The 27,244-nt window shown below is 62.8% G+C and overlaps 1 protein-coding gene across 1 annotated transcript in view; it reads left to right on the forward strand.

The window, feature by feature from the left end:
* Positions 1–27,244, forward strand: part of NFATC1 (nuclear factor of activated T cells 1) — a 102,428-nt gene that overhangs the window by 14,288 nt on the left and 60,896 nt on the right. The window contains 3 exon segments of the mRNA XM_042961765.1: positions 9,959–10,118; positions 25,836–26,038; positions 26,535–26,707. Coding sequence (XP_042817699.1) covers positions 9,959–10,118; positions 25,836–26,038; positions 26,535–26,707 — 536 coding nt within the window.

The raw sequence follows: 27,244 nt of genomic DNA on the forward strand, positions 1-27,244 counted from the left end.
AGCTTACAGGGTCTTAACGTCTTCGGCTTCTGCACCCAGAATCATCTCTGAATTTGCCTTCAAAGAGGCGTATTCACGTGAGGAATATAGACGGATAAGGAAACCGGTTTTGGAAGCGCAGAAGCCTTCTATTTGAGTTTGTTTTAAAGATTGTGTTTCTAAGTAACGTCTACATCCAACGTGGGGCTCGAAGCCGCAACCCCGAGATCAGGAGTTGCAGGCTCCACGGGCCGAGCCAGCCGGCGCCCCTAATGCGATCTATCAACCTCTCACTTGCAGAACTAAATTCCTATATGGGAAACTTTGCTCTTTTGATTTGAGCTCTTGAAGAGATTTACTAGGGGGCCAGGTAACCGTAATGAGCCGTCTTTGCTCAGAGCTGAGCTGGGTCAGGGACCTGGGAAGGCTGTGCGTCTAGGGCGGCGTGGTTGACGTTTCTTTCAGGTTTTTGGCTGCAACATCAATTTTCATGGCGTCCCCGGCCCTTGTGCCGGCGTTAGGTGCTGGCTTCTGGAAGTCTGTCGACCCCGACTGATTTTATGTTTTCTGAGTGTCTCAGAGTGTGTCCCAGCTTGGAGTGAGATTCAACTGTAGGCTGGTAATGCTTGGGACCATCACGGTGTCCCTGGGGTTTCGCCCCTGTCGCACCCCTGTGGGAGCCCTGGCCCCGAGCCGTCTGTGCTCAGGCGGTCTTGGGCCATGTCGGCATGTGGCTCGTGGCACAGCAGCAGGCCCCTTGGAGGAGGCTCGCTGACACGGACCTTTAAGATAGGAGGGAGCCTGCTGGGCCGTGCCGTGGGGCCCCGTGGGGACTCTGTAGTGTCCCCTTTGTGCTGGCAGGACGCAGGTGCAGTCGGGGACGCCCGTTAGGGCCTGGCTATCGAGGGGCAGAGCCAGAACTCAGCCCGTGACCCCTGACCGCTGCTCCCAGGAGACGTGTCGTGGAGGGCGGGGTGGGCGTCGGGACGTGCCCGGAAGTGACGAGAACGCGTCCTGCTATAGGACGCTGAGCGCGCTTCCGGGGCGGGCGGACGCCCGGCACACAGGTCCCGGGGAGGCCAGAGATTAACCTGAGGCACAACCCCTTCCGGGGTGAACCCGGCATCTAGCGGGGAGGACCCAGGCGCCGTCTGTCCCCATCGGGGACGCTGAACGCGCCGTGTCTGCTTGTCACACAAGTACGAGGGCCGAGAGGCCCGAGCTTGAGAGGCTTTGCGGAGACCCGGGCCTCTGCCTCTCCTGCGGGTTCTCTCTGCTTTTACCGAGCTCACGGCCGACACCTGGGAAGGTGCTTCGCGGCGAGTACTGCCTCTGCCTTGAAAGGTGAGCCTGCCGTTGGCGAGCGTAGTTAGCGGATGGGTGGGGGCGGGGAGGGCAGGGCGAGGCGGGCGAGGCTTCTGCCCACCTCTGCCATGGTTGTCCCAGGTGCGAGTGCGGGACGTGGCCCTTAAGTCAGACCACCGAGATCCGGACCGTGGCTCATTTCATAGAACGGTCAGAGGGCGGGAGGAGTTACCGCGTCGAGTCTGACCTGTGCGTGGCCTGGTCCTGCTCCCGTCTGTCCTGTGCACACGGGGCCTTCAGGGGACCCCAGTGTGGAGATTTCCCAAACAGTGGGAGCCCTGCCGGGAGCAAGCGTCCCGTGACGCCCTGTGTCGGTGACCGCAGACAGATCAGAACTGATCTCTGCTCGGGCCTTTTCCTCTGAGGAAAGGGTGTGGAAAGGGGGTTGTCCACCCCCGGTGACCGGTGTGGCCTGCCGCCAGGCCAGCTCCTGCCAGAGACCGTGGTTGTGCCAGAGACACATGCAGGACTAGACCTTCTACGCAAAGCAGTAGGACTTGCTTGCCCGTGTTGCTTGGTTTCTTGAACAGAAACCACTTACGTATCACGATGGGGTTCGCTTTTTTATAAATAGTTCTAAACCGTCATCTGCGAGCTGGGACACACAGTATTCGGTCAGTTTTCAGTAAACAAGCAACTTGCCTAAGGTCTCGCTTCTGACGCAGGTGGTCTGTGCCCTGCCTGCCGCCTGCACATGGGCCGTGGGGCAGGTGCATTTCCAGACGAGGTCGCTGCCCTGAGAAAGTGCACGCAGCAAACCCCACCTGTCAGGCTGCCTTCGGCTCCGTGCTGCAGGGACTCGGGGGCCAGGGCGTCTCTGAACCCCGGAGCCACCCGCATACTAGGTTCCCGGCTCTGTGGGCGCTGATCCCGGCCAGCCCAGGGGGGAGGGGCAGGTTCTGGTCCTAGCATAAATAAACGCTTCTCCTGCAGAGCTCGAGCCGCCCACGCAGGGCACGCAGGGCAGGGAGCAGGGAGTTACGCGTGGTGCTTCCGTGTTTAGTGCAGTGACAACTGTGCGACTTTATCGCCGCTGCCGTGTTGTTGCGACGGCCCGTCGAGGCGGACGCTCCAGGCCTTTCTCTGGTGCGCAAGCCGCTTGTAGGTTTGAGTGGACGGTCGCCAGGATGTGGTAGTTCATCCCAGTGCCCGTGATCTCACACATGGTGAGATCGTGCCCAGTTCTCCAGCCACGTGGCAATGCCTCGATTTCCCTCGGCATCACTCCCCACGGGTGAACGTGGCCATCTGTGGGGTGGGTGCGCGGTGACGAGTGCCCCCCTCCCACCGGAGCCTGGGGTCCGGCAGGGCTGTCAGGGGTGAGCACTGTGGCCTGAAAGCCTAACGTGCCCCTCCCCAGGGCCCTGGACCCAGGCCCAGAGAGCTTCTTGCTGTGGGAGGCAGTGTGTGGGTAAGCCTCGTCGTACAGATGGACAAACTGAGGTGTGTGGCAATTTCCCAATTTAAAATAAAAGAGTAAGAAGCCACCAGGCCCCGTAAGGTTCTGGATGGCACGGCCTGCTCACTGGAGGGCTCTGTGCTCTGAGGCCACGTGCGGATCGGGGCCCACGTGCTGGCGTCTCCTCCCGGCCGGGGCCTGGAGCTGCTCAGCTGCAGGGTGGGGTCTCGGTTCCCATCACGGAGGGGCGTGCGGGCACGTGGGCCAGAGGCAGAGGCCGTGGGCGGTGGCTGATGCTTGCAGAGAAGGGGCCCTCAGCTCTGGCCGAACTGGGGACAGGTGCCGCGACCCCGCAGGCAGGGCCCGGGACCACGGTGATGTGGCTACGGCATCCGCTGGCAACGGGGCTCCCGTGGCCTGAGCACAAGGGCTCGGCCCCAGACAGCGTCCCCGGCGTGAAATGCTGTGCTTGGACGCATCCTGAGCCGCTGGGTTTCTAACTTCACGTTAGAGAAAGAGTGGTCGCTATTTGATGAGTATCCAGGCTGCGGGTCCCCTATTGGAACCGAACCCATTGGGTGACCTCGGCTGTGTGTCTGTCCCTGCCTGTCCCGTGTGCTCCGCCCGGTGGGAGAGCCTGCTTCACGGCACCTTTGCACCCCAACCTGCGTGAACTTGGAGGTCCCGAGTTTCTCAGTCTTTATAAGCAGCGTGTGGCTGGTGGCGTTCTGCTGCCCGAGTGCCACCGGGAGAGGTGGTCTGTGTCCACACAGGTCCAGTCTAGTCCCGGAGGGGCGGAGCGCAGGGGCAGGAGTGAGGCGTCGGTACAGAGCTCCCTTCTGCTGGGTCGACGGCGGGTGCCTCGTAGTTGTTTCCGTCTGCGTCTGGATTTCTGGACAAAGCCTCCTCCTCTCTGCCTCCCTGAGCAGCCCCTGCCTGGTGGGACTGTAGGGAATCTCTGGCATTACTGGATCGTCTGGGCTGTTCTGGAGGGCAGGGGGCTGGCGGAGGCCGTGGGCTCTGGGCCATCCCTCCCCATCTGAGTGCAGGGCAGTGAGGTCAGGGCACAGTCTGTGGCCGTGGGGGCCGTGGAGGCGTGTCTGCGAGTTGGGGGCAGAACGCGGGTGATGTGGGTGCCCGGGAGCCAGAAAAAGCCCGGGCGGCGGGACTCCTGAGGCAAAGATTATCAGGGAATTTACCGAATCCGTCAGTTTAGAACCCGGCACGAGTATGGAGTATGGCTCGCGCGCCGTAGGTTCCCAGTTTGTGCTGAGCGCGAATGGAGCTCCTGACTGGACACAGCCTCTCTGGGCTGCTGAGCCTGCACATGGGGCACAGGGACAGGTCAGGGCCAAGGAGGCGGTGTCGCTGTGGATGGGCCTCCTGGAGGGGCTCCCGGGTCCCAGGACCATCACGGGACGCGTCGCCAACCGCGGGGAGGGGCGGGGTGGGGGCAGACGGCTCACTCGGGAGCCTGCAGACGATGGCCTCCTTGTGCCTTTCCTGCATCCTCTGCATGACTGTCCTCCTGCGGCATCTGTCGCAGGTCCTGCTCCGAGTCACCCTCCGTGACGGAGCAGAGGCAGCTGTCGGGCAGCGAGGGCCCAAGGCTCCGGGAGCAAAGTCCTGTGCGAGGTCTCCCCCGGACTTCTGTCCCCGCAGAAGCGAAGCCCCTCCTTCCCGGGGGGGCCACCCTGTGGGCCCCGACAGTGGGCGCTGCAGGGAGGACGTGCACAGGGAAGGGCGCCTGGCCCTGGAACGCTGGTGGGCGGTCAGCCAAGGTTTCATCACGGGTGGACCTACCTGTCCCTTCCCGACAGGACTCAGCCGCCCTCCGGGAAGGTCGACCTCTCGGGTGTGGGAAGAAGCTTCTCAGCCCAGAACCGGGCGGGGGCGGGCGGGCCTGTGCCAGGACTCCTGTGTGGTCCCGGGCGCACCCTGTGCCCGGATCCCGGGCGAAGGGCCTGAGAACCGCACTGATAACCCTCTTTAAAATGAGAGGGAAAACCAAAATAAACAGATGAGAGGAGAGGAGGCCTTTGGCCGCGACCCTGAGAAAATGTGTTGCGTTAAAACTTTGATAATTTCGTTTTCCTTAAGTTTCGATTGTCCTTCCTTTGGGCGGGCCTGAGTCCTGCCAAGTTCAGAGTTTACGGCTTCAGTTACTTTAGGAAAATAGGGCTCATAAAAGCCGTTACAGCTTTCTTCTAAGTGGTAAGTACCTATAAGCTGTGGATACACAGAAAGAGACACGAATCACGTGGCCGGGCCCCGAATACCACAGCGGCCCTGTGAGCGCTGTCGCCTCCCGTGACAACCTGGCCCCGCCTGCTACTTGGTACCGCGGAGAGCCGAGGACGCGTGCGACAGAGTCCCCGCCGTCCCCTCCTGGCTGTCCCACAGCCCAGACGTCGCATCATCTCATCTACACGTTCAGCGGGCGTCTCTTTGGAGCCATGACCCCGTCGGCCATCAGGGCGTCCCCCCACCCGGGCTGGGTCTCCCTGGTGCCCCGTGGTGTTGCTTTGCAGGCTCTCCTGTCCTGGGTAGTCCCTGTTTTGTTTTTTGTTTCTCAGACTGGTACTGAATTTGGTCATCTGGCTTCGTGTTTTGGCAAAATGGCGAGTGCACGCCCCTCGGGAGGCAGACGTCCGGTGTCCCTGTCTGGCGTCAGTGGTCACTGACGAGGTGATTTCCATCCAGAGTCTCAGGGCTTTGGAGGTCTGGCCTGAGCCCTGCCGTGGCCCTGTTAGCCATGGGTCTCCCAGAGCGCCGGCCGGGTGGCTGACTGTCGTGTGAGCCGCGCTGAGGCTTGGAGACTTCTGTGCGCCCCGGGCCCTGGCAGGAGCAGTGCGGTGTCATCAAGGTCACCTTGGTTTTGACTTTCAGTACAAACAGCCCCCCCCCCCCTCCCCGGGCCTCAGCGGTTCTCCCGGCGGCTGGGCCTCTGGCTCGCTGGGTCCCCTGCACAGAAATGCTGGAGGGCCCTTGCAGAAGCTACGTCGCTGTCCAGCTTTGTGTGCAAGGCGGTCAGGGCACCACGTGTCAGCGAATACCTGTTAGGAACTGGTGCTGTGACACGAGGAGGCTGTGTTGTGCAGCAAAGCACAGATGCGTGGCTCACCGGACGGCCCTGCTGACGGTGCTTCTGGGCAACGTTGCTGAAGGGAAGGGGCCGTCGACAAGGTCCTGTGGGTTCTAGAGACGCCGGCCTCTGTCCATGCGGCCCGCGACTCTGGTGAGGGGTGGAGCTGGCGGCCCGGGTGGGAAGGGCTTCTCCAGGGTCCCGGGACCGGCCAGGCAGACGCAGCTGGGACCTGGCCGGTTCCCTCCTCACAGCCTGGAGGTGCTGTGAACCAAGCATTTAAAAGAACCCTTCACGCTTTTTCCTACGTGGAGGAAGACTGAGGTTCAGTGAGAGTCAAAAGGCGTTTCTCGTGGGAAACGGGCGGTGGCAGCCGCTGCGAGAACCCGGTGATTCAGACTGGGAGCGCGAGGCCTCCTCTCCCCACGGGAGGCCTCGCCCACGCTCGGAAGGGGCGCCGGGGAGACTGTGACGGCTCGAGGGAAGCCGTCACACAGGGCAGTGCTATCCGGGCCCCTGGCACACGGCAGAGCTCCCGGCGGAAGGGGCCCCTGCCCCCCCCCAGGCGACTGGCACTGACCCAGGCCCCAGGGCCACTCTGGGGGGGAGAGGGGGGTCCACATGCGACAGCAGCTCGGGTAGTTATGATAGTAACGGGCACACGATTTGGATTTGTGTCTCCCGAGACAAGGACGGCCGTTTTTTTTTTAAGTTTCTTTATTTTGAGAGAGAGAGAAAGAGAGTGGGGGAGGGTCAGAGAGAGAAGAGAGAGGGAACGAGTGGGGGAGGGACAGAGAGAAGAGAGAGAGTGAACAGGGGAGGGTCGGAGAGAGAAGAGAGAGGGAACGAGTGGGGGAGGGACAGAGAAGAGAGAGAGTGAGCAGGGGAGGGTCGGAGAGAGGAGAGAGAGGGAGTGAGCGGGGGAGGGAGGGCGTCCACAGGACGCTGCTTCTTTGTGGTTGCAGATTTCCCAGAGTCCCCTCTGCGCCAGGCCCGGCAGCTGAACCTCGACCAGTGGTCTTGGGGGACGAAACGAGTTCGGGCTCTTCGAGCTAAAAGCAGCTTTGGCCAACTGTATACCTTACACGGGGCTGGTGTTCCTGTGCTGTTTCACCGGTTTGTGCTTCACACGGAGTTTACGAGACCTGTGTCCTGCAATTGTGAAATCATTATGTGTCACTTTCAAATGAGTGTGAACAGAACTAAGGACGGTGACCGTCAACCCAGAGCAGGTCTGGAGGACGCGGCAGGACCGGGCCGTCTGTTGGGCTGGGTGCCAGGCCTTCAGGCCAGGGGTTGGGGGCACGCGTTGTCTTCGGAAAAATGCATATGAGAAATCAGACGATGGGGCTCCTGGGGGCTCAGTTGGTTGAGCGTCCGACTCAGCTCAGGTCATGGTCTCACGGTTTGTGGGTTCAGGCCCCACGTCGGGCTCTGTGCCGCCAGCTCGGAGCCTGGAGTTGTTTCAGATTCTGTGTCACCCTCTCTCTCTGCCCCTCCCCCGCTCCTGCTCTGTCTCTCTCTCTCAAAAATAAATCAACATTAAAAAAAAAAGAAATCAGACAGATATGGAGCCTCCTGAGATCTTCAGAGGTTACTGCTGCTGGCTTGAAGTGTTTGTTATTAATATCTAACGGGCTGTTTTGCACTTGGTGTGTCTGTGACCACGAGGCCCCAGCAAGGTCTTTGGTGGGTTGTGTTGGCAGGATGGGCACACGTTCTCCAGCGGGGTTCTCCACACGCACGACCCGGCCGATGAGGGGCCTCCCGGAGTGTCTCGGGGCGACGTCTGGAGACACATCCAGAGGTTCAAGTGTTTGCTGCCTTTGATGTGACCAGGAAGGTGGCCTAGGCCTCTTACTTGGCCGTTCACCTCGCTGGTGATAGCGACAAATTGGAAACAACCCAGAATCTGAGCAGCGAGGTAGCAATCAGTTACTTATATGGCAAAATAGGATACTGGGATCGAACCGATGTTTAACAGTATGCCAAAATGCTGAACATCTTTAATTTTGAAAAGGCAGGGTATCCGGTTACATATTTTACTTTATTAAAATACACCCTTTTTTAAATGAGAATACTCCCAGATACACATCCAATTGTGGAGATCGTTTCTGGGGAGGATTTTGAGATGTTTGAGCACGTGCACGTAGAGAGCTTCAGGTAGTCTCTACAGGTCACGTGGATCGTACTTATGGATTCAGCCACCTTTTTCTTGTTGCACTGAGAGGCTCAGATCAACTCGAAGATGGGTCTGAAGTACGGAGTCGTCTGCTACGTTCAGCGGGCAAAGCCCAGGAGCCGGGGCCGAGGCCGGGCGGCAGCGTGGGGACCGGCCCGTGGGGACCGCGGAGCTGTGGCCCCAGGGCCCCAGATATCTCTCCGGGCTCGGCCCCGTCTCTGAGCCGGAGACGAGTTTGCATCTGTTGTCACGCCGGAAATTTTCAGTGACTTTAACCGCGTGTAGCGTAGCACTTTGTGATCACGCGAGACCACGCGGTAGCGCACCGTGGGCACACTCGCCGATGACCCAGAGCGGGTCGTTTGGGCACATTTACTCTCCGGTCACGTTCAAGTGCGCAGGGGATTAGAAAGCGCCTGTGCCCAGGCCCACGCTCCAGGGACCTGCCGCGGTGCCTCCCACCTCCTTCCTGCCCCCCCTTTCTGGTTTTACCTCCGGGAGGCAGGTGGCCCCAAGAGTTTGTTTCTCTTTCTGTTCACCTAGGTCGGTGGAGCGGTTAGGGTCACACGGGGCTGGTGTGTGGGACACTCTGAGCGGAGGCGCCCTCGCCACAGCGGGGGTGCGGTGTTTGCCTGCCTGCGCGCTGCGCTGTGCGGAGTCCGTCCGGGCAGGGGAGCAACCCGCCGACCCCCTTCCCGCCCTCGACCCCTCCCCAGAAGTCCTCCCAGATGGCCTTTCCTTCCGCCCTCGGTGTCACCGGAAGCCGGTGCTCGGCTGATAACCTCGTCTAGGAAATGCCTCTGACCCACCAAGGCGTTTCCTTCGTCAGGAAAAGTCTCATTTGACGGCTGTGTAAGCCCTTTAGAAGCGACGCTGGCATTTCACGCCAACTTTGGCCCGTTTTAGTCCTGGGCAGATTCCCTGCGCACATGTGTCTTTACCCCACTCTTAACTGGTCAAGTTGCTGGATCGGTTTCTCTAGAGATCCCTGAGGTTTGTCTACACAGTGAGAGACCCTGGGCCTCAGGTTTTGTCTCAGCATCTCGTTACGACGGAGTTGACGCGCACACAGCAGGCAGGGGCGTGAAGGGGAGACGGGGCCCCCAGAAGCGGGCTGTGGTTGGAGCGCGGTGGCCGGTGGACCAGACCCCGGTCCCGTGGGGGGGGGACACAGTGGCCAGCACAGGTGGCCCAAAGCTGCTCAGGGCTGCGCGTTAGCTTCCTAAGGGGTGGGGCCCTGAGGCATATACTTCGTCGGGGAGAGCGGGACCTGGTTTCAAAGGGGAAATTGCCTCCTTTGCAAAGGTCGCCAGCTCTGCAGCTACGAAATGGGGCTGTTAAAGCAAACCTCTGTGCCACGAGGAGACAGCGTGGTTCCGTGGCTCTTAGGATGGGATCTGGCAGGTGCACACGCTTGCCCTTGCCAGCGCACACATGTGACCTCGCGTGACACCCCCGGTTTTCCTCTCTTCTCCTGGGTCTGCGCCCTCAGCGAGCAGGCCGTCTCGTTTGTCCCGCGTGGGCCCTGGGTCGAGGGGGCTGGGGTGCGGTCACCGCGAGCTAGTTAGAAGGGGGGCCGGCGAGCCCTGGACGGCCGGCGAGCGGGGCCGTGGCCTCCCGTTCCTGTGGTCAGGCTCGTACCTCGGTGACTTTGAAAGGATCTTCAGTTAGTTCCAGAACCCGTCCTGCCACGGAGGATAAATCATTTAAAAAGGCCTATCCCGACGGGAGGGAACTATTTTGAGGTCGTGCGCGACATCTGCCAGAACCTCGTCTCGGGACCCGACAGCCTGTGGCGTGCGTCCCGGTCACGCAACCGTTGGCCTCACGGGGTCGTTCCCCTGCCCGACGGGAACGTCGGACGTCGGACGTGGCGGGGCGCTGCCACGGCGCGCGTGCGAGGAGGCGCGTGGCGTCGCCATCTAACGCCCTGTGTGTTCTCCCGCAGCCCGTCCCTCCCCGCCCTGGACTGGCAGGTGCCCTCGCGCTCGGGGCCCTACGAGCTGCGGATCGAGGTGCAGCCCAAGCCCCACCACAGAGCCCACTACGAGACGGAGGGGAGCCGCGGGGCCGTGAAGGCGTCGGCCGGAGGACACCCCAGCGTGCAGGTACCGGTCTGCTGGCCGCAGGACGCGCCGGGAGCCCGAGGGGGCCCCTGGTCCGCCGCTCGTGGTGCTTCTATCTGTGCTTCTCTTTTTCTCTTAAAGCGTAATTGTTCTCCCCTGGCCCCTTCAGCTGAGAGCGTACAGTCCTGCTTTCCTCCTTCGTAAGACGGTGGCTGGCAGTGGACGACCACGTAGCTCTCGGCTCCGTAGCTTAAACCCAGCTGTAAGCAGCTAAGACTGTGTGCACGTGGGATTACTTTCAGGGATTCCCAGGGATCTCTAGGGCCGGGGGTCGTCCGTGTGGGTCTGGCCTCGGGTGGGGGCCGGGGGTCGTCCCTCAGGCGGGGGCCGGGGGTCGCCTGTGTGGGTCTGGCCTCGGGTGGGGTCCAGGGGTCGTCTGTGTCCGCGTGGGCCTGGCCTCGGGCAGGGCCGGGGGTCGCCCGTGTGGGTCTGGCCCCTGGCGGGGGCCGGGGGTCGTCCGTGTGGGTCTGGCCCCTGGCGGGGGCCGGGGGTCGTCTGTGTGGGCCTGGCCTCGGGTGGGGGCCGGGGGTCGTCTGTGTGGGTCTGGCCTCGGGTGGGGGCCAGGGGTCGTCTGTGTCCGCGTGGGCCTGGCCTCGGGCAGGGCCGGGGGTCGCCCGTGTGGGTCTGGCCTCGGGTGGGGGCCAGGGGTCGTCTGTGTCCGCGTGGGCCTGGCCTCGGGCAGGGCCAGGGGTCGCCCGTGTGGGTCTGGCCCTGGGTGGGGGCCAGGGGTCGTCCCTGTGGGTCTGGCCCCTGGCGGGGGCCGGGGGTCGTCTGTGTGGGCCTGGCCTCGGGCAGGGCCAGGGGTCGCCCGTGTGGGTCTGGCCCTGGGTGGGGGCCGGGGGTCGCCCGTGTGGGTCTGGCCCTGGGTGGGGGCCGGGGGTCGCCCGTGTGGGTCTGGCCCTGGGTGGGGGCCGGGGGTCGCCCGTGTGGGTCTGGCCCTGGGTGGGGGCCGGGGGTCGTCCCTGTGGGTCTGGCCCCTGGCAGGGGCCGGGGGTCGCCCGTGTGGGTCTGGCCTCGGGTGGGGGCCAGGGGTCGTCCCTGTGGGCCTGGCCCCTGGTGGGGGCCGGGGGTCGCCCGTGTGGGTCTGGCCTCGGGTGGGGGCCAGGGGTCGTCTGTGTCCGCGTGGGCCTGGCCTCGGGCAGGGCCGGGGGTCGCCCGTGTGGGCCTGGCCCCTGGTGGGGGCCGGGGGTCGCCCGTGTGGGTCTGGCCTCGGGTGGGGGCCAGGGGTCGTCTGTGTCCGCGTGGGCCTGGCCTCGGGCAGGGCCGGGGGTCGCCCGTGTGGGTCTGGCCCTGGGTGGGGGCCGGGGGTCGTCCCTGTGGGTCTGGCCCCTGGCAGGGGCCAGGGGTCGTCTGTGTCCGCGTGGGCCTGGCCTCGGGCAGGGCCGGGGGTCGTCCCTGTGGGCCTGGCCCCTGGCGGGGGCCGGGGGTCGCCCGTGTGGGTCTGGCCCTGGGTGGGGGCCGGGGGTCGCCCGTGTGGGTCTGGCCCTGGGTGGGGGCCGGGGGTCGTCCCTGTGGGTCTGGCCCCTGGCAGGGGCCGGGGGTCGCCCGTGTGGGTCTGGCCTCGGGTGGGGGCCAGGGGTCGTCCCTGTGGGCCTGGCCCCTGGTGGGGGCCGGGGTCGCCCGTGTGGGTCTGGCCTCGGGTGGGGGCCAGGGGTCGTCTGTGTCCGCGTGGGCCTGGCCTCGGGCAGGGCCGGGGGTCGTCCCTGTGGGCCTGGCCCCTGGCGGGGGCCGGGGGTCGCCCGTGTGGGTCTGGCCCCTGGCGGGGGTGGCCCACCCACTGCTCTTGCCGGCAGGTCCACGCTTGGCGGCCACCCCCTGTGGCATGTAGGTCCTGTGGGTGGCTGGAGCCTTGCTGCTGCGTCCAGTCGGACGCCTCCTCTCCCCACGTCTTCCGAGGCTGACACGTTTGATTCAGACGAGACGTTAGGAGGAGGAGGAGCCCGAGGGCCGGCCTTGCTTCCCTGATGGCACCCGTGGGCAGCGTGCGCGGTGGGCCATCTTCCGCGCCTCTTAGGAGCCGTGACCCTGGCCGTTACTCCTTCGTTGAGGGCAAACAAAGGGTGAATTAAATATAACCTCGGAATCAAAATGTTTTATTTTTGAGGAGCTCTTCTGTAAAAGTCTGTAAAGTGTCAGCAGAGCCAGGGGGCCGCTCACGGGGCCCTGCAGAGACTTCGCACCCGCCCCGTCCCGCCCGCACTCCCGCTTGGCCCCGTCCCGCCCGCTCAGGTGGGGGCGATGAGGAGAAGGTGCCCGCGGCCCCGGGCCGTACCTCTTGCCCAGACCTCGCTGTCCCTGGAGCGGCGGCCTGGGGAGACCTCAGCCGCCCCGCGTCCGTCCAGGGCGTCTCTAACAGCAAATCATCAGGAGCAACAAAAGGTCCCCTTGGCCGCTATTTCGGTGACTTCCATTCACGTGACGCTGCTTTTGGCTTGGGTATTTTCGGTGGTTTCAGTGGTTGGTTTGAAGACTTCTTTCTGAAGGACAGAGGTTCTCAACGTGAGGGCCCTGACCTGGGAGTCGCTAGAAATGCAGGTTCTGTGGCCCACACGGACCACGGATCGTGTGGAGTTCCTGGGTGGGCCCGAGGCCTGGTCCCCTCGGCTCCCTTATGTGGAGCGGGCCGTGCGCGGTCTGTCCCTTCCCACGTCTTGGGGACCCTCATGCCGGACACGGGAAGAGCAGAGGACATGCCTTGAGGCGCCTGGGCATCAGGGAGCCCCGCGCTCCCCAGGAAGAGGCGCCACGCACCGCCAGGCCGTGCTGGGGTCTCCTGCCCACGTGTCGGGGGTGACTGCGGGTGCTGGCCTCCCAACTGAAAACACTGGACGGGAAGAAGATTCATTTGGCGTTAGAGCTGGAGTGTTTGTCACTGGTGTTCCGGGGGCACCTTGGTAACTGTGACGGGGACAGGTAGTGTCCACCGCCCGAAGGCATCACCCTTCTACCTCAGGGAGGACGTGTGGCCGCAGAGCGTGGCCGCTGTGTGACGTCGGTGGACTCCGTTCCTGACGAGCTTCGGCCCTCCTTCCCCGGGCCCGTCGCCGTGACTCTCGGGCGCCCGTGTGGGGTCGGGCTTGCTCTCCTGCCCAGAGCTCCAGGCGGTGGATGGGGAATGCTTGGCCCCCACCACGAAATCAGGAGCCCTGACCGGTCACTGGGGGAAGGAGGCCAGCCGGAGGGCGCCTGGCAGGGCACGGCACGCTTTTACTTTATTCCGTTCCGATAAACAGAAGGCCTGCCAGGGAAGGAGCCCCAGAGAGAAAGGCCGTCCGCCCAGACGACAATCAGCAGCTGGAGTTTGCGGGGACCGTGCTTGAGGCCCTGCGTTTCATGCTGACTAGTGCTTGCCTGCTTGGCTGCAGGACGCACACACCGCGGCCAGCTGGGCGTTCTCCGTCCCGCCTTCACGGCGGCGGGCTGAGGTCGGGGGACGCGGGCATCGGCCCGGCTCCGTAACTACAGACGTTCGACTCCCTTTCCCGCAGCCGTTTTCACCGAACAAAAGTGCACTGCTGTGGACAGGAAAGGCCGCGGAGCAGCTCACGGAGAAGAGAGAATCCGGCAGCAAAACACCCCCATTTCTTGAAAGTAAACGCAGCAGGGGGAGCGGGTCCTGCAGTAGGGACAGCCGCGTGCAGACGTTAGCACCTTCCGCGTGGACGTGTGACGCCCGGGACTTGGCGCGTGTGATTGAGGACGGTCCGCGGCCGGCGGCCACTGTCCTGGGGGTCGGGGAGGGCGACCAGCAGAGCCCGGGTTTCCGGGTGCTTTGCGTCCGTCCGCCTGTGCCCCTCGCGGGACCCCCGCCTCCAGTCTCTCGTGTGGATGTTACGGCGAGGATTACGGAACTTGAAGTGGCATTTACAACGTCTGAACGATTGTTTCAGATTAAATGCAAGAGTCGGTTGTGGGTTTGAACGGGCCGAACGCCCCCCCAGCCTCACGGGGGAAATACAGCAAGAAAATGGTGCCTAGCAGAAACTGTCAGGTGCTGAGAGGGTCTCTTGCGGGTGAGAAATGAGCGACGGAGGCTTTTCTGATGGATCTGTGGGAAAGTGAATTCCCGTCTGTGCACGTATGAGGTGAGCAGTTAAAAAGAAGGGGTGTGGGGGGTTTGCTCTCTTTTTCAGTCGGTGGCCCGCACACTGGGTGAAAATAGCGTTAGTGCGTCATTACAAAACACGTGAAAATAGAAAACCCTCTCAGGTGCCGCGAAAGCCTGCTAACCACAGGTTTTATCCTGTGGGGAGTCATTTTAGCGCATCCTGACACGGGGGCCCAGCGCCACGCCCGCTCCTCCCTTTTCGGAAGCCGGGTGCCCGCCCTTGCCACCAGGCCGCGCAGGGGCGGTTCTTGGGGAAGCCTGATGGGAACATGACGTCCCCGCGCCAGCCGCTGACGACCAGGCTCTGCCGCGTTTCCAAGTCTGTGCGTCAAATCGCAGCCCCTGTGCAGAACGGGACACCCAGCCGTGCCCCAGGGCAGGACCTGCTCCGGGTCAGCCGTGTCCCTGACCGCAGGAAGGAGCCGCCCGGTGCACCTGCCTCCGGGAGGTGCCTCCTTCCCAGGCACGGGCCGGGACTGGAGGGTGGGAAGGGACTTCAGCAGTCACGTGGGCTCTGCCGGCGTCCGTGTCTCCCGATGGCCCGCGTTAGTACCTGTGGCCTCCTGGGCCGGCCTTGCCCCGGCTGTAGTCCTGGCCCTGGGAGGCCGGCGTGTGGCCATCAGAGGGTCCGGCAGAGCGAGGCCCCCGAGTCCTGGGCAAGGTGGGAGGCGTCAGAAGGGCCTGCGTGAGACTTGCCTTCCCAGGGGGCGCAGGAAGGCTGGCCCTCTTCCAGTGTTGCCGCTGAGAATCCAGAGGATTCTGCCCTGAGGGTCCCTCCTTCAGACTGGGCTCCCGGCCAAACGGGTTTGCTGACCCTGGTTTTCTGTTCTGTTTTCCTGTGTGACCCCGCTGCCTACTCTCCCTGCCCTGTGCTGTGCCCGGTGGCCCGTCTGCAGAGAACCTGTCTGTTCCCAGCTGCCCTGCAGGGACCCGAGGAGCAACCTGGGGGACATCGCTGACCTCTGAGCCAGGGGTCAGAGAATTAAGCTCTGTTTACCAAGCTCCCGAAATAACTGTCTGATAGCATCTAGCCCACCACACAGGAGGCCGGGTCTACGTGAATAATTAATAGGTCACTGAGACGAGAAGCCTTGGGAAGTCTCGCGAGGTCGTAAACGGCACTTTAGACTTTTATTTGGTGTTGTCGGTTCCAGGCTCCCGGTCGGTGACGGGTGGTCGGTGACCGGTGGCTGGCATCAGTCCTGCCCGGTGATGCCAGAATCGGCCCTGGAGCAGAGGGCGGGGGCCTCGAGGGACCCGGGGACCACCCTGGCCTCAGGCTCAGGCAGGCTGCCTCAGGTGCATCGGGGCTGAGCTGTGCCCCAGCAGGCGTGTGGCAAGTGTCCCTGTAATGTGAGGCCTCTGAGGCCTGCAGCCCAGGGACAGACACACTGGGGAAGAGCCCACATTCTCCCGTCCTGGAGGCTGGGCTGGCAAAGTCTCGCTGCTGTTGTCTCACCCGCCTGAACGGTGGGGCTGCAGAGCTGTGGGGTGAGAAACCTGGGCGTGAGCGGGCGGGTGGAGAGAGGCTTGCCCGGGCCCACGGCACGGTCTTTCACCCAGACGTGCGCCCCGTCGTCTGCTACCTGGCTTGTCACGGCAGGTGTCGCTTCTGTCCAGACAGGGCTGCTAACCTGGAAAGCCAGGATTTCCACAAAAGGCAGAGAGATAGATGTTGCCGGAATAAACTAGTACTTGATGACAATCTTTCATAGGCCCGGCTGGGTGGGAGCGTCGGGATCCACGGAACGGCCCCTCCCACGGAGCCCTCACGCAGTGGGGATTCAAACGCAGTTCTGACCCCAACCCAATGTCAGCCGGCCCCGCAGTCCAGTCTGGCCGACTTGGAGGGGGTGTGGACTCACGTTCCCGGGGCCGCCCATACCCTTGCAGCGTGCCCAGGCAGGCGTCCAGGGGGACGTCCAGGCAGGTGGTCTGCTGAGTACACACAATTCTGTAGGTGCCGCCCTGTCCTGGTCAGGCAGGGGGGCCATCTGGCCCCCAACACGGGTGGGTCCACAATGGTTGTACCTGCCCAGCACCCCTGAAATGTGTTACCAGCTTTTATGACGACGAGGGCTCGTCCCTCTTAAGAAAGCCAGAGACGTCCGCTGGGACCGTGGAGAGAGGTGCCCCAGTGCCTTGTGTCACTGTAGTAGTGCCATTCAGGTGGCCAGTCTGTTGTCATCTCAGTTTGGGGGGGGGGTCCTTGGAATATTGTTGCCACCTGCTGGTGTGCAGAGAAGGCAGACGGACTCAGGCGGGCTCCTGGACGCCCGTTTGAGTTTGGTTGTTCCACCAAGCTGATGGAAGCGTGGTTTTGGTTTCCGTGCCGCCCAGACATCCCCCTGGGAATAAAGTCCGTGAGTAGCGTTGCAGTGGAAGCCGCCAGAAATCTTGATTCAGCACTCGAGCTTTCTTGTTGCAGGCTGTGGAAACTGTAAAAGAGTGTTCTCAGGCGGTTTTCCGAAAGGCCCTCTGAGGGCAGAGCAGCGTGCGGGACTCTTCTACGTACAGATGCGTGCCTGTGCCTCAGAAATGTGACATCAGGCGCATGCGTGATGGGGGGGAGGGTGTGATGGGGGGGGCGCCAGGCAATTTAACTGGAGACAATGGTGAAGAATTATAAAAAGTTTATTTTGAGAGAGAGAGTGAGAGAGAGAGAGAGGGCGAGCAGGGGAGGGGCAGAGAGAGAGAGGGGAAGAGAGGATCCCAAGCAGGCTCCACACTGTCAGCACAGAGCCTGATCGGGGCTTGAACTCACGAACCGTGAGATCACGACCTGGGCGCAAATCAAGTCAGATGCTTAACTGAGCCACCCAGATGCCCCAAGAAATTATCATCTTTAATAAACATGTCAAACTTGGGAAATCCACATCCCAGCTGTGCCTCCCCATGGCGGCCAAGTGACAGGCGCCTGGTGCCCGCGGGTGGGGCTGCGCATGGCGGGGGGTCCCTGCTCCGTGTGCTCTGAGGTCCGCCTTCGTTCCCACTGGCTGGCCCTTGGCCTGTGGTGCCTGGCGGGGCTGGTCTTCGGCCTGTGAGCCAGGCTCTACCCCGGCTGTTGTCCCCCAGGGGCCCCACTAGTGCAGGGCGACGCAGGGAGAGGCGGACGTGCTGAGACCTACAGTGTAGACCCCCGCTGCGGGCTGCAGGTAGCTCAGGACTCAGCGCTCCTGCACGCCAAGGAGGCGGGTGGTCGGTGACCGACTGTCCAGATGCTTGGGTTTTCGTCTGTTGCCCTGTGGTTTTAAAGTCTGTCCCGTGTTTGAGAGCAGTCTGTGGACTGGAGAACGCTTCCTTCCTGAGCTGCTGTTCCGTGACTGTCCCTGAGCGTCGGCCGCGTGTCCCAGGCTGGCAGCCGCGGTCCCGCCGAGCCGGGCTCCCCCCAGTCCCTCTCCCTGCTCCGGGACAACGCTGGGCTCTGCTCTGCGTCAGCACAGATGACGCTCGGTCCAGCTGCGGCCTGAGAGAGCCAAGGTGCGACCCACAATCGCGCCCTGACCGGCCTCGCGGGCGGTGTCCCCTCAGCAGCACTGGGTGCAGGGAGGAGGGCTGCGGGCAGCAGGCTGTGCAGCACCTCCATCAGCCGATGTGCCGGGGCCCTGCCCTCGCTGTCCTTTGGGTCACTGACGGCAAACACCGAGGGCCTGGCCGGGGGGTGAGTGGCCTCTGCGGAGGGGGAGGGGCACCCCGTGGGGCCGGGAGGTCCTGAGGGGGTCCCAGACACCCTCTCCTCCAGGGCAGGTCACCAGTGGGCAGGTCCGTGAGTTCATGGGAGTCTGTGCCTGTGTAGACGCCACACCTACCACACCGCTGGATGGGCCTTTCTTTGAAGATGGAAGTTTCCAGAAGTTTCCTCCACCATGGCCAGGTTCCTGGGGGTGCTCTGGGTTCTGGAGTCACTGAAGTTATGTTTGCTGCTGTAGTTTAACATTTCTAAATGGTTTCTGAGGCTCTTACGCGCTCTGTTTCTAGATCATTTTTCCCTCAGCAGAAAGTTGGGTCTTCTCAGCATGTTTTTAATTAGAAACAGTAAATGTAGTGTTTCCGTGCAAAACGTTCTTTGATCCAGAAGTAATGTAATTTCTCTCCTCTGGATGCTCCCACGCGTGTCTGTGTGAATCCTGCCCGCCGGCTCCGCGGGTGACGTCTCTGGGTCACTTCAGAGCCGTCCCATCTGTAGGGTCAGCCCGCAGGGGTCGGGGCTCGGTGGCCTCGGCTGCCCTGCTCCCGTGAGGGACGACGCGCCTGTGTGTGGTGGGCTAGCGGGCGGCAGGTGCCCTCACGGCCACAGAGCTGCCGCCCAAGCCTCCCTTCCCTCCCTCTGGCCTCTGCCCGCCCGCGCTCGGCTCAGCCGGAACCAGCTGGAGACCGTGTGTTCCACTCAGCGCTCACACACAACCACTGTGCCCTGTAGCCGTACAAAGCCCCGGGGATTCTGCCCGTCTCCCTGCCCTTGGCCGGAAGCTCCTGCTCTGTCACTTGCTGGATGGGAACCACTCGGAAGGAAGGCTCACGGTGACGGCGTGCCGGAAAGTGGCGTCTCGGGAAACACGGCCTGTGGACTAGGACCTTACCTCTCTCGGCGTCTGGACGTGTCCTTGAATTAGGGACATGCGCCAACCGTGCCTGCGGACTGGCCGTGGTCCCGGTGCCAGGTGAGCCCCTGCGCTGACCTTGTCGGACCCACGTGTGTGAGCCCTTCTCCCCCGTCATCAGTGGGGGCAGGTCTGAGGTCTCGATGGGGAAGAAGATGAGCCCCGTGGCGAGAGGCAGACGTGTGCCTGGCGCCCCTGACCCCCTGGAACGACAGGCTAGCTTTGCCAGGGCCCGAGAACAGTGCACAGCTGCTCTTGAAGCCCCGGGGGTCGTGCGTTCAGGTAGCTTCGCAGGCTGGGCGTCCTTGAGGCCAAGTCCCGAGTGAAGACGGGACCTATGTTTCTTGCAGTCAAGTCTGGAAACCGAGTCAGCTAAGGCCTCACAACTGCGGAGCCACAGGACGCTGTCCACCTTTTCCTCTCAAAGCCCCTCCCTCCTGGAGACCACGTCCCGATCCCGGGACGCAGCGGGGCAGCCGGGAGACGCGTGTCTCCAGCCCTGCCTGGCGCCTGCCCCATGCAGCACCTCACTGGTGGGACGGGACGTGCTGGCAGGTGCTCCAGACCCTGCCTTCGCCCGTGTGTGCGTCCAGTGAGCGCCCCAGGCCCCGGGAGAGGGACAGCCGAGCAGTTTCATCCACGTCTCATCCAAGGTGCACGCCCACGCTGACGTGAAGTAAAGTGTAGGGGGTTTTGAGTGAACAGTTGGCCATTCAAGGCCTTGAACAATTTAAAATCTGTCGTAAAATGTAACCGTCCCATTAACGGAAGTGAGTATGAGTCACAGAGGCAGCGACTGTCCCCGTGCCGCCCACGGGCGGTGGCCAGTGGTCCTGGGCGGGCACGGTCTCTGGTGTCGTGTGTCCTGAATATTTAGACGATGGACTCGTTAACCACAGCCCTTGGCTTGTTTATTTTGCGCTTTTTCAGAAAGGTAGAAAAATTCTATACACCCAACGCGGGGAACCCTAGAAATGAGCTTTTTCCTGAAAGGAACATCGTGCAGCCCCTCAGAGCCGTTTTGTCGCTAGAACCGTGTGTGACTGTCAGCTTTGAAAACCACGGCTGGAAGGCTTCGTGGGCTGGCGGTGAGCACCTCTAGATCTGGCTTACGCTGCAAACCTCGTGCGAGTCAAAGGATTCCCTCGCGGGAGGAATCCCGAGAACTCACGTAACACTGTGCGGTGTAAACCCAGAAGGTTTGCTGTGTGTAGTGCACACGCAGACACACGCGTGCACACGTGTGTACGCTCACAGGCCTGCGTGCACGCACAGGTAGATGTGCCCGCGTGTGTGCACGTGTGTGAGCCCGTGCGTACTTCATGTGTGTGCACATGCACGCGCGCGTGTGTGTGTGTGTGTGTGGAGGGAGTGGGCCCCCCCCCAGCTCCCCTTCCGTGGCACAGGGTTTGGGGCGTCCATCACCAGGTCTGTGATCCGTTACCTCCAGACTGGAGCCCACGTCGCGTGGGTCCGTGCCCAGATCTGGAGGTGCACCGGGCACCCGGGGAAGGTGCTGGGAAGACGCAAGGCTGCAGAGCCCGGAGCCGCTCACGGCTCTGTCCGCGGGCCTCTGAGCCCCGTTCCCCGCCGTGGATGCTCTTTGCTCCGATTACCGGTTCTTCAGATGTGGCCACAGGATGGTGTGCGCAGCCTCACGTGGCACCATTCGCTGGTGTCCCATCTCCTGCCTCCCGTGGAGTCTGCTGGCCACACCCCACACCCACCCCAGACCCCGCAGCCAGGCCCTCCGGCACGGTCACCCTGGGCATGGCGGCGAGGAAAGGGGACAGAGACAGACCGAGACCAAAGCCCCCGGGGGGCCCTGGGGCCCGGGGACAGCTGGGCGGGCTGCCGTGGTCTGTCAGAGGTTCTGCTCCTGCCTGAGCGCCCCCCCCTCCGTTCCATCCTCTGTCCCCCTCTGACGGCACAGCTGCTTTTGTGAGGACGTTAGACTCACACATAATTGATTTTCCGGCGAGAGCCACAGTCCTCCGTCTTCTGTCTCCCTCGGACGTGTGCCAGGACCCACTTTTGTCCGTGACTCTAGGTCCTTCTGGACCTAGCTGCGGCCAGCCAAGGGGCCGGCACTTTCCAATCTTCCGAGAGAAGGGAGGGCCCGGGTCTGGGACACACGGTGCAGCCACTCCTGGCCCTGCCTGGCTGGTCACACCTGCTAATCACTTCCCTGGCCCCCTGCAGACAGGGACAGATGGACCCAAGAGCGTGTGGACACAGCCACAGGTGACGGACATCTGACCCCACGACCTCGGGCGTTTCTGCCCTCCGAGAAGCTGGGCCTCGCGGCGACGAGGTGCTGTGTGCCCCCCGCTCAGGGCCACTGTGGGCAGCGGCTCCGAGAGACCCGGTGCGGTACACGGTCCTCATGGTAACCGAGTCTCCCTTGGCCCTTCCCGAGAAGGCAGTGTGGTGCCGACGTTAACAACATCAGAAAACAGCCTGTTTTAGCTGCTTTCCTTGAGTCCCTGAGCTTTTTTCCAGGAGAGACTACAAGTCTTACATTAAGTGGTTAAAACGGGTCAATTTTATGCCGTGGAAAACGTTGCCTCAGTAAAGCTGTTGAAAATGACTTGTGGCATTGCCTGCGGGAAGTCTGCCTGGATTTCCTGCAGGTGTTTGGGGGCTGTGAGGGAGGGTGGGGCCTGCACCTGGGCCGTCGCCTCGTCCTGCCCCACCCGCTTCTCCACGGGACAGCCACCCCCTCTACCCACACCCGGCACACCTGCTCATGCCTCCCCACAAGCACGCGTCTGCACATGCTCATACCGTCTTGCGAGACACGTGCTTCTGCGTGTGTATACTCGTGCACGCACAACACCGCCAGCCTCTTGAGGTCCGTACTGTCTTTATCTGGCGGCTTTATCCCAGGCATCGTGGTGAGGCAGGGAGGCTGCGGCCCCTCGCACACTTACTTTTCAGCAGAGGCACAGCTCAGAGATAGCTCTGCCCGCTGTTTTTAGCAGCTGCCTGGAGGCCCGGACGAGAGAGGTGGGGCCGGCTGCTTGGAGAAAACAGGCCTGTGTGGACCCGTCACGTGTGCTCAGTCGGGGCTTCCGCCAACCTCGGCCCCACGTGTTACGCGGTGGTTCCGTTCTCATTCGTGGTTTTCTCGTTTCCCGCTCCCTTTAACGCGGCCTCCGGGAGTGGGGGGTCGGCATCTGACGGCACTGGCCATTTGTGTGCCGTGGTGGTCACAGATGTGAGTTGGCGTGACGGCCGATCCCCGGGCCCCGCCGTGGTCGGTGTAGCCCCGTCCCCTCCCGTGTCCAGCGATGGTGCCGGCGAGCAGACACGTGGGATCTTCCTTCCCGTTATTTGGCAGGAATTTGTGTGGATGTAGGACACCCTTGGGGGCGGGGGAGCAGCACGGGTGCAGGCCGTGAGGATTCTGGATCCGGTGTGACAGCCGCGCTCACGCCCCGCGGGCTCACAGGGTAGTATGGTGGCCAGAAGCGTGGGGGTAACAAGTGGATCCCGTTTGGGGGCCGGGTCTCCCTCTCCACACGGCTCCTCTTTGGGGCGTCGTGTGAAGATTCAGATCTAACACCCAGATGGACGTAATTTCCCTTCGGACGGATGGTTCTGCGCGAGCGGCTCGCTCGGCCCCACCTGCCCGAGCACGAGCGGCAGCGCGAGAGGACTTGCCCCACTTGTCACCCGCCTGTCACTGCCCCACAAGTGCTGAGGTAGCACAGGAGCTAAAAACAAACACGCACGTGTAGAAAACTTAGCGGCTCTCATAGCTTGAAAACGGAATAATGCATTTTGTTTAGTTTAGTTGAAGCAAAGAGAGGCCATTGTTATGACAGGTAATTTTATAAATAGCGTTTTACAGATACTAAAACGTGCCAGAGGCAGAATACCCATGCAGCGGAGCACGTGAAGTATTTAAATTACTTTCTGAAAATGAACTTCGTGTTTTAAATAATAGATGTTTATCTCCCAAGCTAAACCTTAAGTATTCCCATTTTCACTGAAGTAGCATGTTTTTAAAAGGGGAAGTTATACCCACAGTCCGCTGCGCGCAATCAGCAGTGCCAGCGTGGGTCCCGCGGGGGCTCTAACCTGTCATTTCCAAACCGCCTGAGTGCCACCGGGCCCTCCGCACGCCACCGGCCCGCCTCAGCCGCACGAGAGACCGTTTCGGCCAAAGACTCATTTAGGTCTTGTAGCGTTAGACGTCACAGAATGGAACACCGAGTGGCAAAATTTGCCCCTTAATCAGCCTCTGATTTTACTTTCATGTTTTCTGTTGCAAAAACATAGATTCGAGTCCAGCACGGAGTAGGGGTTTCTCATTAAAGCTCACAAAATCGGCCGAGGCCCGAAGGCGCCCTCCCCACAAGGAGGCGAGAACTTCGGTGGTCGCGGCTGCTGCCGTCCCGACCCAACGGCGCTCCTCTGGGGACAGTCGTGCGTGCACACAGGAAGAGCTTTTCAGTTCAGAAAGGAGAGGCGTCTCTGCGGGATTAAGCCGCATCAGCAGGAACGGCCTCGAAAGGAGTCGTGTGCGGGTTCTCCGTGCGCGGCCACAGAGAGGCCCCCGGCGAGCGGACGGGCAGGGCAGGGAAGGCGCCCCTCGGCCTCTCTGCCCACGCGCCCACCACACGGCCGTGGCATCTCCCATCCCTCCGCGGAGGCCCGGGCTCACGTCCGCGCTCGGCTCAGCCGCGCTCCCTGTCTGCGTGCACACGCGTGTGAGACGCGTGTTTAGTCTGTGTGCATCAGGCACCCGTGGATCGGGACAGAAGCGCGATGATTTTACATGAAAAAGCTGCTTTGGTGATGTCCACGTCCACAGATGCGTGGGACCCTGTCGAGGCAGAAAAGGATGCGTGTGTCCCTGCCGCCGGCCGGCAACGAACCTTCCCAGCCGAGCACAGCGCTCCAGAGTATGTGGGAGAGCCCTGGTGCGAGTGTGTGCGTGTGCGTGGGCACGCGACTGTGTGTCTGGGCACACCCTCCTGCACTGAGCGCCTCTGTCTCCAGGACGTCCCACGGGTGGTGGCCAGCGTCACTCGCACGGAAGTTGTGACGTCACGTGGACGGGGCAGCCTGGCCCTCCACGCGCTGGCGGCCTTGACCACGCGGTCTCCTTCCTCCTGGCCCTCAGCATGCTGGCGGGGGGCGCGTGCGCCTCCCGAGCCGTCCTCGTTGGAGGGCCCTCTTCCGAGAACCCCGAGCTTGCAAGCACCGTGCCGTAATTAAGTGCAGTGACCGTCACTTAACGAGTCTTCTATCCGCATGGTTCCGGTCGATGGTTCACTGCTGATTTCAACTACTCTTTGCTCCTCAGGGTTAACAGATTCACAGGGTTGGATCCCATTTTCAATCTTAAATTTGACGTTCCGAGTGCTTGTGTTGGAGATCCCGGGTCCGTTGAGGGTGACGGCGTTCGCGTCCCTAGAACAGGTCTCACGACGCCCTGGGTGGAGCTGTTGACCTGCTCCTGACAGACAGCAGGATGTCTGGCGCCAGGCCGTCTGCTCGTTCCCGAGCCGTTGGGCGTCCCAGGGGTGGCACAGCCCGTCACCCCGCGTGGAAGACGATCCACTTTGCACAGGGACACCTGCAGCCTCCAGCGAATGAAGCCTTTGCTCAGACTGCTGCCCGAAGCCGGGGAAGTGGCCTTTGTACCTTCTCGTGGCAGCTGACGAGTGTGCACCACTCGCGGGTGCCTCCGATTCCAGACAGAGCGGTGACGGGTGCAGACGGGAGCGAGCCAGGGCCTTTGATCGTCCGATGCTGTCTTGCTGGCCAGTGCCTGGTCCACCGAAGAGTCTGTGAAAATTACAACAGGCAGCCGCCTGCGTCGCCCCAGAGGCCGCGGCTGCGCCTGGAGAGCCGCGAAGACCAACGTGAAAGACGCACACACAGTCGGCAGGAGCCAGCATGGGGACTGCGGGAGGTTCTGAAGGCCTCCTTCTCTGCTGGACGCCCGTCCCCTGTGGAAGCTCTGTCCCCCTCTGGACACCCCATTCTCCTCTGGATACCACCTCCCCCGCTGGACACCCCTCTGGACATCCCGTTCCCCTGTGGACATCCCATCCCCTCTGGACACCCCCTCCCCCTCTGGACGCCCAGGGACACTCCCGGGGACGCTCTCCATCTGTTGGTCGGTGTTTGCTGCCTGTGCCTGGTCCCTGAGGGCACCTCTTCTGCCCCCATCATCAGGGCCTGTGCTGCTGGGCAGGTCCTCGGGGTGGGTGAGGTGACCTCATGGTGGCTGTGTCACAGGGCGGAGGTGGAGCCTGGGCAGTGCCGCAGGTGCCCTCAGGCCCGCCCTGCCCACGTCCCCTCCTCATGCACCTTGTCTGCCCCGACCAGGTGCTCTGGCACACTCACCGAGCATGCGGCTCTCACGTCGTGCCCCGTGGGCGGGACGGCGAGGACGTGTGTCTGCCGTGCGCTGTCCTTCCGGGAGCTTCTCGGAGAACCGGCGGCCCCGGCCCCCCTGCACATTTGGAAGGACTGGTGGCATTTCTGTGCGCCGGTCACTCGCGTCCGCGGGCTAAAATGTGCGGTCGGGACAGGTTGTTCAAGAAGCAGGGCCCCAGCCTGCAGGCTGCGGGGCCTGAATTCCTCGGGAAAGGCCTCGGCCCGGGTGTCAGGTGGCACCAGCCGCACACGGTCCTTACAGCAGATGCTGGGCGGAGTGTAGACGGTGCTCACAAGCTGCCAGGGAGGAGGGTGCCGGGGTGCGGGAGTGACTTAGCACTCAGCACCCGGCGTTCCCATCGTCTGTCACGGAGTGGAGCGGGCGGGGGCGCGGAACGACTTAGCACTCGGCACCCGGCGTTCCCATCGTCTGTCACGGAGTGGGGTGGGGGGGGGGGGGGTGGGCGGGGGCGCGGACCGACTTAGCACCGAGCACCTTTCCGTTTGAATCAGCCTTTGCTTATAAAAATCTAACCGGTTCTGAGCAGTCTGCGTGCAGGGTGCTTGACGGGGACCTTGTTCTGTCGCCAGCTACACGGCTACTTGGAGAACGAGCCGCTCACGCTACAGCTGTTCATCGGGACCGCTGACGACCGCCTGCTGAGACCCCACGCCTTCTACCAGGTGCATCGGATCACGGGCAAGACCGTGTCCACCACCAGTCACGAGGCCATCCTGTCCAACACCAAAGTCCTGGAGATCCCGCTGCTGCCGGAGAACAACATGAGAGCCATGTGAGCTGCGCCCGCGGGGCTGGGGTGCTGGGGGCCGGCTCGGGGGTGTGGCCTGCGTGCCCTTCCCTGCTCTGCATCTCTGCGCTCGGCTTAACACCTGGGCAAACCCCAAACACTTGTGGCGGTGGATTTGCTCCAGGGCGCCGGGCGCCGCGGGCCTTGCACTTGGACGGTTCGGTCCCCCGCCGTCAGTGTGCCCTCGTGCCCGATTCTCCTCCTGAACGCGACGCCCGTTCATGCCTGAACACGGCCACCACCAAGGTGCACGGGCCAAGGGGCAAAGTCAGGCCTGCTCGCTAGTTCCGAGGGACTGACCCGTAAACTGAGGACTGACCTCCTGCGGGAGTAGGGCCTCCGTTCACAGCCTCCCGTCCTCCTCCTGCCCGCACGTGGCTCCTAGGGTCTCGCGCGGACGGTGGGCCTCTCGAGGGCAGGGTGGGACGCCCTGGGCCTTGCCCCGGGGACCGAAAGACGGTCTGACCCTTGTTTCCGGCAGCGTGGACTGCGCCGGGATCCTGAAGCTCAGAAACTCGGACATCGAGCTCCGCAAAGGGGAGACAGACATCGGGAGAAAGAACACCAGGGTGAGGCTGGTCTTCCGGGTCCACATCCCGCAGCCCAACGGCCGGACGCTGTCCCTGCAAGTGGCCTCGAACCCCATCGAGTGCTGTGAGTAGCGGAGCTGCCCCCGTGCCACACGCCCTCCTGTCTGTGACCTCGCGCAGACTTTTCCCATCAAGTGTGTCCGTACCGATGTGCAGCCGCTCTGCTCCCCGCCTCTCGTGGGTCGTCCCCCGAGGCCCTGACCTCTCTGGCATTCAGGTTCACGGGCTCTGCCCACCCCCCTCCTCGCACCCACAGGGATCACAGAGAGGAGAGTTTGTCCTGAACCCCTGAGATGGGTGCTCTCGCCCCATTCGAGCAAATCCCTAGTGTTTCAGAAACCTGAACGGTGGGGTTGGGGCATCTGGTCCACTGGGCTGAGCAAACCTGTTTCTCAGCCCTTGTATGACAAGCCCATCTTCCCCGGCAGCTCCTGGCTTTCCCTCGTCTTGTCTTCCAGCCTTGGGCCTGAGTCCTCTGCTGCTGCGGGGGCTCGGCCGCGGCAAGGGGTCAGGGTCCTCCGGCAGATGAGGTCGTCGGTGGATGCCCCACGAACGCCTGTCCTCAGCACGGCTTCTTTCCTGGGCCTGGGGGTGGGTCACC

Source organism: Panthera tigris, chromosome D3 (assembly GCF_018350195.1).
Source record: "Panthera tigris isolate Pti1 chromosome D3, P.tigris_Pti1_mat1.1, whole genome shotgun sequence".
Taxonomy (NCBI): domain Eukaryota; kingdom Metazoa; phylum Chordata; class Mammalia; order Carnivora; family Felidae; genus Panthera; species Panthera tigris.